At 45.2% G+C, this 17,206-nt stretch overlaps 2 protein-coding genes across 3 annotated transcripts in view; one reads left to right on the forward strand and one right to left on the reverse strand.

Moving 5' to 3' along the window:
• Positions 1-7,373, forward strand: part of kcnh5b (potassium voltage-gated channel, subfamily H (eag-related), member 5b) — a 47,872-nt gene extending 40,499 nt beyond the window's left edge. Inside the window, exon 14 of the mRNA XM_078796073.1 lies at positions 5,609-7,373. Within this exon, the coding sequence (XP_078652199.1) occupies positions 5,609-6,631 (1,023 nt within the window). The 3' untranslated portion in view covers positions 6,632-7,373. The remainder of the gene's footprint in view (positions 1-5,608) is intronic.
• The window catches only part of LOC131140235 (BRF1 general transcription factor IIIB subunit a), a 273,391-nt gene that overhangs the window by 31,045 nt on the left and 225,140 nt on the right, over positions 1-17,206 (reverse strand). The gene's annotated exons all lie outside the window — the stretch shown is intronic.

The raw sequence follows: 17,206 nt of genomic DNA on the forward strand, positions 1-17,206 counted from the left end.
GGATATATGGATGTATGGATATATGGATGTATGGATATATGGATGTATGGATATATGGATGTATGGATATATGGATGTATGGATATATGGATGTATGGATGTATGGATATATGGATGTATGGATGTATGGATATATGGATGTATGGATATATGGATGTATGGATATATGGATGTATGGATATATGGATGTATGGATATATGGATGTATGGATATATGGATGTATGGATATATGGATGTATGGATATTGCAGCGTTTCATTTCCCATTTCCACATTTGATGATCAGCTTTGTTGTCTTTAAACGCCATCAGCTTCTCTCTGCCAGCCTCTCGTCAACATTTTATGACACCTAAAAGCTAAGAGGCCTCCGCCGCATCTCCATCATCTTTATGAGACGCCCGCCTTCATCCTGTCATCGGAGGACACGTGCAGACGCAACCGACGCGTCCGTCTCCTCATCCCTGTCACATGACATGTGTCATTTTGTCTTGGTTTTACTTTAAATGCCATTTTTATTATTCCTATTCATTGATTTTTTTTACTATTAAAAGGAGGAGGAGTGGTTAGCGCACAGACCTCGCAGTTAGGAGACCCGAGTTCGATTCCACCCTTGGCCATCACGATGTGGAGTTTGAATGAATGAATGAAAAAAACAGCAGAAATAATAGAACAATAGTTCTATACTAATATACTAATAGTTATATACTAATATATGTTTACTTATATATTAGTTTATACTAATATAATGGATTTCATAAATAGTTCATAAAAATATGAATTCATTTATTTAAATACAGGAGTCCCTCATTTTCGCACTTTGGATCCCTTATTTATGAATACAATATTTCCATAGTCGTGCATCATTACTACCTTCTACATGTTATTTAACATTAGAGCCCTCAAGACAGGAACTAACACCCCTATAGTCACTTTACACTTGTATTACTCCTATATAGTGAACATAGTAAGAGTAAATGAACCATCTAAGGCAAAAATGATGCTATAAATGTGTTCCCTGGGGGAGCAGAGTGAGTGGCGGACAGGAAGTGATGTCACGGTGGCGACAGTAGCCTGTGTTTCAATGAGGGATTTTATTAGGGATCCAATACTTGTTGAACATGCCATGAATAAAACCATGTTATGATATCGCTAGCTAGGTTTATGCTACAGACAAGGAGCACAGCTGCATTAGTCAAGTTGTTGAAGTTGAAGTGGTGGAATGATGCTCTTATATTTGTAGAGCATGTCTAATATTTGGACCGATGTAAAATGCCCCCCCCCCTCCCCCACAAGCTTGGTAATGCCTTTGCTGCATCATGCTAGACAAACAGGTGGCACGCCGTCATGCTCGCACGCCCCCGCCAGCCGCTTCCTGCCGGACAATTCCAATGATGAACGAGCAGGCGGCCACGCTGGCGTGCGACCGCCGGCAGCGCCGCGTTAGCATGCCGAGCATCACGGCGGTAAAAAGTCGCCAGGGTTGACATCACATGGCGAGACGTCCATTAGGACGCTCAGAGGTGGAGTGATGGCTGTCAATCATTCCACTTTCCATGACTGTCTTTGTTATGATGAACTCGTTGGCTCCCAAAGACGTATTTACTGATAAAACCGTCTGGACTCGAGCAGCGTGGTCTTGATGCCATTTAATGGCCTTTGGCCAATCGGCATTGAGGCTTCTTTTGCCACAAAGTGAGCGGCTGTCAGCTGCTGCTCGCCGCCAACTTTGTTGTCTGTTTAATGGCCACAAGTTGAGCCCCGGCTTATTGGATTCCATCGTTATATGGATGCATATTTCCCCATTCCGGCGTAGTACCATCAACCTGTGGTCTGCATAATGCAGCAGGACCGGGGATGCAATTATTCTGCTGTGGTGTTCATCTCTTAATTTCCCCAGTGTTTGATTAGCCGGAATATCCTTCTGGCGCTAAAAGGCTGCAGTGCAGTCCAGTCAAGGAAACATTGCATGTCCACCATGTTGCTCTACTGTAATATTACGTCATCGTTTCCTGTGCCGCCGTGGCCGCTGTGATTTATGAGCGCCACAACTTCCTGTTTTCTTTGCCTCCAGTCACAAACGTGCTTGGCCAAATGAAAACATCAGTCAGTCGGAGTGCGACACCCTAAATAAACCCCGACTGCTCGCCTCATGCATATTTAAACAGCGGCGAGTCGACGTTAGCTAGCGTCTCCTTCTGGAATCTCTGGGAAAAAAGTTGACATCATTCCTTCCAATCTTCGTGTGCGGTCGGCACTGAAATGAATGCTGGCTACGTCACGAGCAGCCGGACTTCAGACACTCCCTCTGTCAACGTAAACGTAGTAGTACTTCACTAGTATTTCATCACATTAGGCGTGTGGAGTAGTTTTACGGGAAATATTCCATTAGTTCCCACGAGATGGTCATCACCTTGAGAGCTTTTACACCAGCGTCTTCAAACGTCCACATTAACTTTTTATGGTCGCCGTAGTGACCTGCACCACCACCATCATCATCATCATCATCATCATCACCATCACAGCAGCAGCAGCTTGCCAGGTCACGTTCACGTGTGTGATCACATGACCACATGAGATGGCGCCTACACCATGACTTTGTTATACAGCACAGGGAAATAAGTATTTCACCTTGCAAGTTCAAATACAAAGTTCATACTTCATTTCGGACTTTTTACAAAAGCTGTCCGTCATGATACCGAATAACGGTGTTTAAAACTTTTTCCAGTAACGGGTAATCTAACTAATTTGTTGTACTGTCAGCATAACGCCGTTACCATTTTCGACACCTCGTTACCGCACGTTACTGAAGCCGCCTAAAAATATATCACCGACTTCATTACTAATATGCAGCGCTGAGAGTATTGCAGAATGACAAGGGAGGGGGGACATAACCACATAAGCAATGAGGATTGGCTCAGGTTTTAGTAAAGTTGCGTCTTCGGCCAATCAGAGAACTTGGGTGGGCGGGTCTTTAGAGCACATAAGCAATGACGATTGCTAAGGTTTAGTAAGATTGCGTCCCCGGCCAATCAGAGAAGTTGAGTGGGCGGGTGTTTAGAGCACATAACCAATAAGGATTGGCTAAGGTTTAGTAGCATAGTGTTTTTAGAGGACGTCCAAAGTGCGATAGTGAGAGATGGCGAGTGAGGAGGACGCCAGTGAGAAGACAGCGTTTGCCAAATGGAAGTACTGCCACTACTTTAACCTCGTTGATGTCAAAGGTAAAATGTACATTATGTCAGTGAAAAAAACCCTTTGTCCACGTCTCGTGTGAGCAACACAAAGCCACAGAAACACTTGTCGACTGCAATAAATACAAACGTCTGTATGGTACCCGTCTTTGCTGTGGGGGTCCCCAAACATTGTTCTTTCTTTGCCCAGTGTGCAACGTGGAGTTAGGCTTGTTCCATCACACCTTCCCCTTCCCGGTGTGGCTTTTGTGTGTATTTTCAGTTCCCCACATTGTGACCACAAACTTACTGGACTTGAATCAGACTTTTCCATGCGCCCACTCGCCGCCCCGTAACCGTGGCAACCTCAAGGCTGGCATCACTTTGAACCTGAGACTCATTATCACCTGCGGCAACGCTGCTGCCTTCACACTTGTTAGCTAGAACGACTTCAGCGTGAAGCGACTGACCTTTCCTACTTAGGAACCGACTTTTAGAGGTAATAAGACAAGGACGGCCCTGAAGGCGCAAGACACCTTAACATGGCGAAACCATTTCATACCACCTGCAAAAAAGGAGGGAAAAGAGTATCCGGTGTATCCTTGCAGATTCTTCAACTGAATTTAAAAAAATAACAGGACCTTTAACCAAGTCCTGCTAGGATTCTAGCTGTAGTTCCTAGTTACCTTGTTCCCTTCTTTCATGACTTCATTTACCAACGTTATGCCTCATGTTAGGCAGCTGTGACTACAGATGTAACTTACCACCAGCACCAAGAAGTGCTTTGGGTGGGTACAGGGTGAAACAAATAAATAAGCGCTCCATAAAATCAATGTTTTATCAGGCTCTTCCATCTGTGACGTATGTCTTCCATAAACTTTTCACGATTTCATTTTCTCAAACCATTATTTGGTTTTGTGGGAAAACTCACCATTTTGTGCTTCTAATTGCCATAATTGGTGCATTTATTGATAGAAAACTCATTTGCACTCAATTGGTAAAGCTGCAGAACTCGCTGGGGGAGCGGGGGTGCTGGGGGCTGGGGGCTGGGGGGTGTCTTTCAATCAGTTCGATATTTGCACTCATGGATGTCCAAACCAAACGTTGGCGAGTCAGTCTTGGGGTGTTACTAATACACTGCATGAGTCCAACTGTGTTTGTGACTTGGGTAAAGTGCCTGTTAGCATGCTAGTGTTAGCATGCTATCACCTGGCAACAGGAACCGGACGTCATCGTCTCCCAGCTCTGTCACCTGCCAATCACGACAACAGCATTTGACTCTTTACTAACTAACAATAGTTACACCACAAGAATGACTCACCATGGGGCCAAACAAAGCTGACATTCAATGTTTATTACTTCTTCTTTTGTTATGTATATGCATTTGGAATGGTTTTCTACACAGTTCTAATTGCTGTATCTTATGTTTCAATGTCTGGGACCATAGATGGATGGGTGGGTGGGTGGATGGCTAGATAGATAGATAACCCTAACCCACAATAACACAGCAGTAAAACTGCCAATAATGACATAAAAAATAGCATTCAATGTTAAAGATTAAAAAAAAAGCAAACCTAAACCAAATTGATTGGATTGACCTCATTTCCAATAGAATGAATTGATCACCAAAACTAAGGTTCCACTGGGCTTTTCCGCAGCTTTGTCATAGAGAAGCTTATTGTCTGTGACCCTGTAAACAAACCCCCACTCTGCTTTGTACCCATGGTTGCCATCATGACCCGTATCACTAGAGTCTAAAAATAGCATTGCTCATTCTATTACCGACTAGAACTTTCATGTTAAAGGTTGTAAAAAAGAACGTGGCTACACGGTAATGACCCGTGTATGACCAGAGTCTGTCGCTTCACAAACCATGGGAATTATTACGCTAAAAATAGCATTCCGTGTTAAAGGTTTAAAAAAACAAACATAAAGCTTCACAGGCCGCAGTTTGCTTATTTCTGGTGGAAAAGCTCTTCTCCTCCCAGGAGCTTCCTCATTTCATCCTGGCTCTGCACTCCGTCGTTAATTTAGTGAAAGTGTTCATCCTGCGGCTAGCTAACAATGAACACTAATATGGGGGGAGGGGGAGGGGGGTCCCAGGCTGGATGAGCAGCAGACGTGGAGGTTCAGGTCAGGAGGGAGTACAGATGAAGTGTCAGGTATTGATTGTGCCGGAGGTCATTTAAGCGGGAATAAGCGCCGGCTGCCTGGCGGGTGTTTCAGGGTGTAATTAGCCAGGAAGAGGAGCCAGAGGAGAAGCTGGCGCCTCACAGGCTGGGGGGGTTGGGGGGGGGGGGGGGGGCTGTATCATTTACATCCGCAAAGTCAACACTGACTGATGTCTGTCACAGGAAGTCACGGCACAAGATGATTGTTCCTGGTATTCCTGGTAAGACGTTTGCATAACAGTGCGTGCTTCTTCTCGGCTGTCTTCAGATCATCTTCCGCAAGATCAGTGAGGTGAAGAAGGAGGAGGAGGAGCGCCAGCGAGCCAAGAACGAGGTGCAGCTCACCATCCCTCAGGATCATCCCGTCCGCAAGCTTTTCCAGAAATTCAAACAGCAGAAGGAGCTGCGGATCCAAGGCGCCGCCGCCGCCGCCGCCACCGCCACCACCAGCGGCGCCGCCTTGCATTCGGACCCGGACAAGAACCAGCACCTGCACCCCCACAGCCTGCAGCTGGGCCACTCCAGCCTGCAACACTCCCTGCCTCCCAGCCTGCGGCGGGCGCACCTTCAAAACGGAGCCCCGCCCAGCAGCAGCGTGCTCACCGTGTCTCAGGTGGTCTACAGCGAGACCCCCGCCAAGCAGAATACCGCGCTGGACCTACGGCCCGGCGATCCGAGCGTCACCTTGAAGGTGTGCACCAGTCCGCCGCTCAGGACCGGCGGCTGGATGCGTCTGAAAAGCAACATGGCGCCCGCCGAGGCCCGCCACGTTGACGGGCTGAGCAACAAGGCCGTTTCCGTGGAGATGCTCTCCCAGGAGGTCAAAGTTCAAGAGGGAGGGCGGAGCGGGGACATAGAGGAGGGGGGCGTGTCCGGCGCCAACCCGTTGCGGAAGACTGACTCGTGCGACAGCGGCATAACCAAGAGCGAGTTACGCATTGACCGTGCCGGGGAGGTGCGCACCCCCGCCGCCGCCACCCCGCTCCTGCACAGCCCCCCCTCGCTGGCGTCCCCTCACCCCTTCTGCCCCGTCCCTGAGCAGGCCCTGCAGGCGGCGCTGCACGAGACCCGGCTGGAGCTCCGGGAGAACATCCACAGTCTGGGGGGGCGTCTGGGGGCGCTGGAGGGTCAGGTGGCCGAGATCATAAAACTCCTCTCAGACAAGCGCAGGGTGACTACGGCGCCCCTGGCCCCGGCCCCGGCCCCGGCCCCCACCCCGAAGACCAAAGTACGACGGCAAGACATTTTTACGGTTTCCAGGCCGGTCTCGCCGGACTCTGAAGACAGCTGAGCCAGCGAGGTGGACGAACCAGACCCCCGGAATCCTGGGTCCAGGTTCCTGGGTCCACTCACGTTGCTGCTAAACGTTTGCACACTGATTGTACATACCCGTCTATGCATGTCCAGCTGGATTCTGGCCTGCCACACACACACACTCACACACACTCACACTCACACACACTCACACACACACTCACACTCGGTGCATGCAGAGGAACGTTTAATGGACGTCAAACAGGTTTCAGACGTGGACATCCAGGGTTAGCATACTGGTAGCGCTACAAAGACCGAAGGAGCATGTTTCAAAGTCTGCCCTCTCTTTCACTTCTCGTTGCCTGCTACGTGAAATACTACAACTGGCAGCCGAAAGATTGACGTGTCTTTTCTATATCGATTAATCATCCTTTCTACTTTTGGTGGCGCTCACATCCTCTGCTAAAAAGGTTTGTTAGCGTTAGCTCGCATGGAGCAGCGAGAGCATCCGAGAGAAGCTAGGTTATTTTTATACATCTCCTCACGCCAATAATGATACACTTAAACACAACACTAGCTACAAGTCATCCAAGTATGAGTCACTGTCGTAGACCTTCCATTAGGAGCGCCTCAAGGCTCCCCTTTAGGTCCCTTTTGTAGTCATTGTACTTTATATACTGTACATTTATAGCGAACACACAAACGCTATGACATGAAATGAAACCAGTATGAAACCATACTGTGTTCACACTGCAGGGTATGTTACTTTACTACTTTGTTACTTTGCTACTTTGTTACTTTGCTACTTTGTTACTTTACTACTTTGCTACTTTGTTACTTTGTTACTTTGTTACTTTGTTACTTTGCTACTTTGCTACTTTGTTACTTTGTTACTTTGTTACTTTGTTACTGTGTTACTTTACTACTTTGTTACTTTGTTACTTTGTTACTTTGCTACTTTGCTACTTTGTTACTTTGTTACTTTGTTACTTTGTTACTTTGTTACTTTGTTACTTTGCTACTTTGCTACTTTGCTACTTTGCTACTTTGTTACTTTGCTACTTTGCTACTTTGTTACTTTGTTACTTTGCTATTTTGTTACTTTGCTACTTTGCTACTTTGTTACTTTGTTACTTTGCTACTTTGTTACTTTGCTACTTTGTCACTTTGCTACTTTGTTACTTTGCTACTTTGCTACTTTGTTACTTTGTTACTTTGCTACTTTGTTACTTTGCTACTTTGTCACTTTGCTACTTTGTTACTCGTTTTGCATTTGATGTGAAAATGTTTGCGTGGAAGACGACAACGTGAGTCGCTTCACTGACAGCATCCATTTTTGGGGTTTTGAATAATCTGTGTGGACTTTTCATGTTCTCCCCGTGCGAGCGTGGGGTTTCTCCGGTTACCCCCCCCCTGCACCCGACCCCCCAATTCCAAAAACGTGCACATTAGGTTGATTGGCGACTGTAAATTGTCCAGGTATGAACGTGAGTGTGAGATTGGTTGTCTATATGTGAGGACAACCCTGGCGTGTACCCCGCCTCTCGCCCATAACTCAGCTGGGATAGGCTCCAGCATAGAAAATGAATGGCTAGATGGACCTGCAGTGTGAACGTAGCCTAGCCTAGAGTTGACTGATTGACAGGGGGCGGGCATTTGCTGTCCAGTTGATGCTCTTGCTGCTTCCTGTGTGGAGGTCCATTTCGAAGTCCCCCCCCCCCCCCCCAATTTGGCTATGCATTCCTCTGCATGTGTGACAAATGGCAGGAAGTACTTAGAGTAGCTAGCGCGCTACGGAGCAGAGCGATGGCGTCGTCCTGATGTCGACTTGGAGTCACCTTGCAAAGATTTAAGGCACAATTAACAAACATGCCGCTTTGTCGTTCAAGCGCCAAACCAGTCGGGGCCGACATATTAGCTTGTCCTGGAAGTAAACAAGCTAACCCCCCCCCCCATTGCTATGTCCGTGATCTGGCTTTCAGTACTGGACTGAAAGGAGGAACGGCGCCGCCTGCTGGTTGTTCATGCTGTGGTCCTCTGAGTGCATCCTCTGCCACAGCGAGGGGTGTGTAGGAGGAGGTAAGTGCCTTGCTCAGTGGCTCCTCAGCAGCATTTTATTTTTGTAATATTGTGACGCTCTTCAAGATTGAAACGTGGTGCAGAGCTATGCAAGTCTTATTCATGAACACAAATTGATTGTGATGGATTGTTTCCTGGTTTCATAAGCTAACGTTAGCTGCTAAGAGATGTACCCAGTTGGGGCCCCCTAGGTGTGTTTGAACAACGTAGTAGCATGCTGTTTATATTTACCACCCTAATTGGACTTGATGTCACGTTAGCTAGCATCTCATCATGTAGCATCCATTCCTTAGTTCTTATCTGCAGCATGCTAATGTGCTAAATGGGGTTTTGTTCAAAATAATGTTGAATATTCCAAGCTAATATTGATATTGTTGACCTCGAGCTTTACATGAAGTTGGACGAAGACTCGAAACTAGCTAGCGGGGTCGGTGAACTCTTGTTAGCATACTTAGCTCATCATGCTAACAGAGTTTGCCCTCCTTTTCCTGTCTCCAATTTTTCTACTAGAACGCTTGCATCTCAGTTGAAAGGACGCGATGATATTTGAAGAAGTTCCACCAGAAACAATCAGATGAATCAGATTTCCTTTGATTCTAGAAACATTTAGTCTGGTTTTCATTTCCAGCCATCCCGTCTTGATAAAAACGAATTGAGCTTCCAACATCCCAGAATATTCATTTCTAGGATGATGTAAATAGGAAATATATCACAAAGAATACAACTGATACTTTTACACACACTTTGAAAAGAAGCATTTTCAAATATTTCCTTTTGACAAGCACTTGAATGTTGTATCTTTTTTAAGAATATATATATATATATGTTTCTATTGACTGTTTTTTTTAAACAAATGTTATCTATGACGTCGGGGATGCAGAGGTCATGCACGTTGTTGCTTTTTGAAATTCTAGTTGCTTTCTTTGCATGTCTTCTGCAAGATGATTGATGTTTGAATGCTAGCAGTGAAAAGACCTCCTGGCCGACACGCCGGCTGTGGGTCAAATGGAACACTTGGGCCCGTACGCTCAGTCAGTAAGACCACGTAGCGCTGGCCCCAATCTGTACTCTTACCTGAAACCTTGATTTACGGTGGAACTTGAACTCATTCAATCCCAACCATGTTGGAAAAGCCGTTCATCTTGGTTCCGGACTATTTTTGATGGTTTGGACAAAGTGCTCTCTTTTATTGTGGAGTTGCGTCATCACCTCTCTTTGCCTCTAGCGCAAAAAAACCATGTATGCCGTATTTTCCGGACTATAAGTCGCACTTTTTTCATAGGCTGGCTGTTCCTGCCACTTATACTCCAGAGCGACTTATACATGAAAAAAGTCTTAATGTTCCATAAACACTGGACACCTTTTGTGTTCATGTTTATGTTTAGTGTAGCTGAATAAGCATTGTGTTAGCATATCTTACACCTATTCAGCCTGTTCTCTATTCTTTTATTGGTACAACTTGCCTTCCAAGAGGACCTAATGTCTGTTTTGGTCAAGTAGTTTGGAAAATAAATTACCCGCAGAAAATGCCACTTATACTCCAGTACGACTTATGTATGTTTTTTCTACCTTTTCTACCCAATTTTGGCCTTGTGCGACTTATACTCCAGAAAATACAGTAAATGCGTCTTTGGTAGCAAGTTACAACCGACCAAAAGACAAGACAATTTCTCCCCAAAGGAAATCATGTAAATCCAATGAATCTGTTACAAAAAAAACATTTTCTAGATGGAATTCGTGAGTGTTTGTCATTGCTGGCACTTTGGCCCCATGGCGGGTTATTTAACAGTCACGCCCAATGTGAGGGTGACCAAAAGGTTCCCTTATAGATCGATGTCTGCTCCGTCACATTGCACAAAGTTCATCACGTCACCGGGGAAGCCTGGAGGTGGTAAATGAGCGCTTATCACCCGCAGGGAACCGAGTGGGCCATGCAGGGACACGTTTGGCTTGTTTAGACAGGTGACGTGTGCATTTGCCCCGGGACACATTTTGTACGGGACGTTTTGGGGATGGGTTGCAAGGTCGCGCATAATTTGCAGAGATTGGCTGAATTTGCCAGAAACGGCACAATCCTGGAGGTTCTGATTGATGCCCTCCAAAGTAGGCGAGTGTTCCATTTGAGACACGGCCCTCACGTCCAATCAGTAAGGGGCGTTCCCAAAGTGGACCAGTCCTATCCTAAACATGATCCATGATCTAAAATGTTGTGTTGAGAACACCTCCAAACCGTATTCATGCTGCAGAGGTCAACGGTTCTTCATCAGCTCTGCTTCTGGAAAATCCAACCTTCCAATGACCTTCCACCTTCTTGCCCTCCTCTTCCCAACTTTTTTTCCAGTTCCTCCCTGTAGTGTCTGTTCCCAGATCTCTCATCGCCCTTTCCCTCGTCCTTGTGATGCTTTCAAAAGGATGATGTTGTGTAGTGACACATTACAGTTCTTACTGTATCGGCATTATTACTACAGTCACTACTACTGTTATTTATTTTGGTTCTATTTATTTGATTTCAATTACTTTGTTGTGAAATATTTCATTTTAAACATTCCAAAAAGAAGAAAAAAAGAATTTCCAGATCAGCCAGATACTTTTTGTTTGTTGTTTTGTATTACTGAACATTTCTTTCATCTTACGGTTTTTCACGTCTTCCGTCTTGGAAGCTGCTGGAATGTTTTCTCTCTTTCTCGTGTCTGCTTTTCCACCCAGACGCCAGAATCAGACGTGTGTTGTTCGACATTTCACAGCGCAGTGACAGACGCCAATAAACATGCTCTCTGTCTTACCCATGTCGTCCCAGCGTTTTGGTCTGGAAAATGGTTCAATGCGAGGGCACATCCAAGGTCAATCCAAGGTCATAGGGTGTGTACAAACCTTTGACTCATAGAATGCAGCCAGGCAGAAAATAGCCATCCACAGCTTATGGCCGACCACAGAAAAGGCCCCGTCTAACCTGGTCTAACCTGGTCTAACCTGGTCTAACCTGGTCTAACCTGGTCTAACCTGGTCTTACGTCTCGGAGAAATCTGAGAAGGACTTTCTTAGCTTTAACTTGAATGTTGTGATACTTGCACCAACTGTCTTTGAGGATTTGGTATAGACATAGACTTTATACTGAAGGTCTGAAGATACCGCGTCATACAGACAATACAATGTCTGAAGTCCTACCTAAAATAATCAAAACCAAAGTCCTACCCAAGGTCTAACTTGAAGTCCTAGCCGAGAACTAAATTAAAGTCCTATTTGAAATCCCGGCTGAGGACGTACTTTGTAGACGAGGTGACAGAAAGTCAGTGTTTTGCACCCTAATCCTAACCCTAAGTGCCAAGACTTGAATCTGGAGTCAAGACAAGATCGGTCGAGTCGTGCCCCAAGTCATTGACGTCACATTTCAGCGTCCTTACAAATCCTAGGCACCGGTTAGTCCAGTGACTTGTTTGGTTTTTGAAATAAAATAAGACTAGTTTGACAAGGCTTAGTCATTGAAAAAAGCCCAGAATTTGGTGCGCACAAATGTAATCCCCGGCCATGTTGTTTGGTCTTCAACCTGATTGGATGGTAAAAGATGAATTCCGTGAGGTAGATTCTGTGGGAACATATGTTTCCATGAGTTGAATACTTTAAATGCAGACACGCAGTACCAGGACCGTAGCGATACACTAATCTGACGATGAGAAGAAGAAGGAGAAGGCAGGCAACATCTCTGCAGACCGCTCACACCCCGCCCGCCCACAAACTGTTCCAATTCCCCCCCCGGTAGGCGATCCAGAACACTGTTTGCCAAAACAAGCAGACACAAAAAGCTTCTTCCCTCTGGCTGTCAAACTCTGGAACATTTAATAAAAATAATAATAATAATAATATTCACTCCCAACCCCCACGAGCTGACCCCTTTATACTGGATGGATGCACTACTTTATGAGTTATCCATATTTATATGACCAACTACTGCTATTTGCACCCTACATACTGCTCTGGAAGTATCACTATCAATTTGTAGCGTTGGAAAATACCAAGAATATTCTATGTAAATACATAGTATGTATAGTATCGTATTCTTTTCATGCCAACTTTATTGACTATTGTACTTCGTAACAGAGAGCGTTGGTATGCTAGGAGTCCACTGGGCCGGCACCAGTTGGTGCCAGTTGGTGCCAGTTGGTGCCAGTTGGCGCTATTGCAATGTGCTGTGGCGCCTAGTGTCACCAATAAGGTGCCTAGTGGCGTGCAGTGGCTCAAACTGCCTCCCAACTGGCTCGTGGTGACACGGTACGGCGGCAAAAGTTGAGTTTGGCGGCAAGAAAATGTCCAAATGTTTAAAATCGCTTGATGCAAGTGTCCACCGAGGGGAACCAAATGTCACAAACCATCCACCTATCGGAATCCACTGGAATGTAATGGCGCGAGCCAAGTTGCAGCATGCAACTACAGCCACTAAGCCACTACACGCCAATCACATAATCTTTGGTGCCAACTGGCGCCGGCCCAGTGGACTCCTAGCATCATTGCCGCAACTTGGCTGGCGCCATTGCATTCCAGTGGATTCCAATAGGCGGATTGTTTGAGACATTTGGTTCCACTTGGTGAACACGTGGCGCCGATTGCTTGATGCAAGTGGCGTGATGAAGATTTTAAACATTTTGACATTTTCTTGCCGCCGTTACGGGCCACCACGAGCCAGTTGGGAGGCAGTTTGAGCCACTGCACGCCACTAGGCACCTTATTGGCGACACTCGGCGCCGGCCCAGTGGACTCATAACATTAAAAGTCCAAGAACTCTCCTAAACACAAGTGATACGTTTCCTTTGGTGGAGTTTGCTTTTCTCGAGCGTCAAACTGGTAAAAAGAAAGATGTTCTAAACTTTTGATGCCATCCTCGTTTATTCCTTTATTTCCTTACTGAACATTTCCTGCTAATCTTTCTCTTGTCCTTTCCGTGTGTCTGTCGGAGGACCCTTCATGTCTCTTCCAAGAGGATCAGCGTAATGATCTCTAAAACAATCATCTCTAACACCACCTGATCTCATTACAACAAATATGTCTTCTGTGGACGTGCTTCCATGTAATCCCATCAGTCCTTTCCTTGCCTCAAGGAGACAAGCGGCAAGTCAACACAAAACATTCCATAAATAAATGTTATCTTAGCATAGATTAGCTTCCAGTACGACGACTGGCATGGAAAGCAGACTCCCGTCACCTTGTGTCCTCACTTGTTAGCAAGGCTAAGCTAGGTGGTTAACGTGTTTATACTTGGATGCAACGTTCAAAGCAAACGTCAACATTGGAACCTTCTTCCGGAAGAAGCCATCCGATGATCCGGGATGTCCCGGGATGTCCCGGGATGTCCCGGGATGTCCCGGGAGTACCTTTCTCACCAGTCCATCCTCACCGTCCTCACAGAGGAACGTGTCAATCATTCATGACTCCTCTTTGCAGCAAGTCGACACACCTGAAACAAACACAACAAAAAAGTTAACATGATGTTTGTGTGCTCTGTGTGCGTTCACACATGCTATGCTATCAAGCAAGTTGAATCCAGATGTGATCCAGATTGGCTTTGGCAGCAATGTAAACATTTAGCAAGTAATATTTTGCTGTGTTGAATGTAAATGTTTTGATATTTTGGCTTTCAGAGGTGACAGTTTGACACTGGAGCAGACAAAAACATGGTGGTAGTCTTTGTCTTCACAGGTGGCAGATGTTAGGAGCTGGTAGAGGCGATGGATGATGATGATGGAAAGAAAGATGGAGGAAAGGTCATGTGGTGAGTCACCGTGCCCCCCCCATCTCTAACAGGAGGTGGCCGCCCCCCCGGGTGAGGAAACGGCTGCCCCTCCCCGCCCCCCCTGCAGCCCAGGGGAGAGGCAAGAATGTCAGCAAGGATTATGGCGACAGGCGGTGACATCATGGCGACTCCGCTGTCGGGGTGAGTGGAGAGGTTCCTGGAGAGCAACGCCTCCGCACGCATCCTCTCTTCCTGCTTCCACACCGCACTTTCTCCTCAAAGCTTACTTGAACTTCCTTCTCGACACAGGAAACGCGGTAGATTCCTGACAACCCCAATGTCTTCTTTTCTGGTTTTTCTGTTTTTGTGTGCCTCAACATTGTGAGTGCTGAGTGGGGGCGTGGCAAGGAGACACTGACTTGATGCTGTGCCCTTACTCACTTACTCCCTAGTACTGACAAGTACCTCCATGTCTGCTTTGGTGTACTACCTTTTGTTGTAGCTAGCGTGTGCTTGTCACTGCCTTCTTTCTACCAACAGTCAACTGAAATAAAACAAGGAGGACTTTCCTGTAGGAGGACACGAATACACCAAGTTCAGTTTTGAAACATTGAAATTGTGTTAAGTATGTGAAAGCTTTTAGCGAGAGTAACGATGGTCAACTATCATAGACTATCATAAACTATCATCAACTATCATAAACTATCATCAACTATCATCAACTCATCAACGATCATCAACTATCATCGACTATCATCAACGATCATCAACGATCATCGACTATCATCAACTATCATCAACTATCATCGACTATCATTGACTATCATCAACTATCATCAACTATCATCAACTCATCAACTATCATCGACTATCATCAACGATCATCAACTATCATCGACTATCATCAACTATCATCAACTATCATCGACTATCATCAACGATCATCAACGATCATCAACTATCATCGACTATCATCAACTATCATCAACTATCATCGACTATCATCGACTATCATCAACTATCATCGACTATCATCAACTATCATCGACTATCATCAACTATCATCGTCTATCATCAACTATCATCGACTATCATCGACTATCATCAACTATCATCAACTATCATCGACTATCATCGACTATCATCAACTATCATCAACTATCATCAACTATCAACTATCATCAACTATCATCGACTATCATCAACTATCATCGACTATCATCAACTATCATTGACTATCATCAACTATCATCAACTATCATCGACTATCATCAACTATCATCGACTATCATCGACTATCATCGACTATCATCAACTATCATCGACTATCATCGACTATCATCGTCTATCATCAACTATCATCGACTATCATCGACTATCATCCACTATCATCGACAATCATCGACTATCATCGACTATCATCGACTATCATCGACTAACATCGACTAACATCGACTATCATCAACTATCATCAACTATCATCAACTATCATCAACTATCAACTATCATCGACTATCATCGACTATCATCGACTAACATCGACTATCATCGACTATCATCGACTATCATCAACTATCATCGACTATCATCGACTATCATCGACTATCATAAACTATCATCGACTATCATCAACTATCATCAACTATCAACTATCATCAACTATCATCAACTATCATCAACTATCATCAACTATCATCAACTATCAACAACTATCATCAACTATCATCAACTATCATCGACTATCATCAACTATCATCGACTATCATCAACTATCATAAACTATCATCGACTATCATCGACTATCATCAACAATCATCGACTATCATCAACTATCATCAACTATCATCAACTATCATCGACTAACATCGACTATCATCGACTGTCTCATCGCCTCTCGCCCCAAGCATTTGGCATTTTTATGCTGATATCGGTATCATAATTGTCCCTAATAAAACTGCTTGTAAATAGTTTGTAACTACACCAGGCTTGATGGGAACTTTATGCCAATGGATGATAATCATAGGACCCTGACAATTTTCTCATATCATGTTCTAGAATGTTCTCAGGCCTTTATCGGCCATTCAAATAGTTCTAAATACTTTATGACTCTATGACTTCTCCAGGGTAAAAATCATATTTTAGCAAACTTCCAGAGCTACAACGCTAGATACGTATATAATAACGCTTGGCTCCAGCTAGCCGCTTGACACGTGAGCGCTCCTTCATTCTTTTCCTGGTTGAGGATTACATAAGGTCACGTCTCCTTGCTTCTCCTTGGAATGCCTGGCAGGAAAAGCCCTGGCCCCGCCTCCTGGTGACTAATCAGCCGGAAGTTTGTCCTGGTAATTAAGAGCCCACATCATTAGGCACACGCCAAGGCGGGACTAATTGTTCATTACGCTAACGACTTCTGCCGATTGCTTTGTCAGTTCCTTCGGTGGACGCCACGCTGAGGAAAGTTGGGAACGTTTTAACGGATCAGACCATTTTTCTTGGATTATTTCCAAACCTGATGGACGAGAAGTCGTAGAGTCGTAGACTTTGCTGGTAAACATGTGGTGGATTTAAAGATGTCGACGTGGACTTCATTTGGTCAATATGAGCACACGTGCTGATGATGCAACCAGAACAAGACTTGATCAAATCCTGGGAGGGCTGGAAGGCCTCTTCCGGTGTTGGACTTTTCAGTCAGTCAAACGTCCAGAGGACAAAATGCTGCATAATATTAATAATGCACACCTTGATATGGTATGACGTGAACTGTGGTGAAATGTCTTTAGCCTTCATCCTTCCACTGGAAAATATGCTGGC

Source organism: Doryrhamphus excisus, linkage group LG14, assembly GCF_037039965.1.
Source record: "Doryrhamphus excisus strain RoL-2023G ecotype Guam linkage group LG14, RoL_Dexc_Guam_v1.1, whole genome shotgun sequence".
NCBI classification, from domain to species: domain Eukaryota; kingdom Metazoa; phylum Chordata; class Actinopteri; order Syngnathiformes; family Syngnathidae; genus Doryrhamphus; species Doryrhamphus excisus.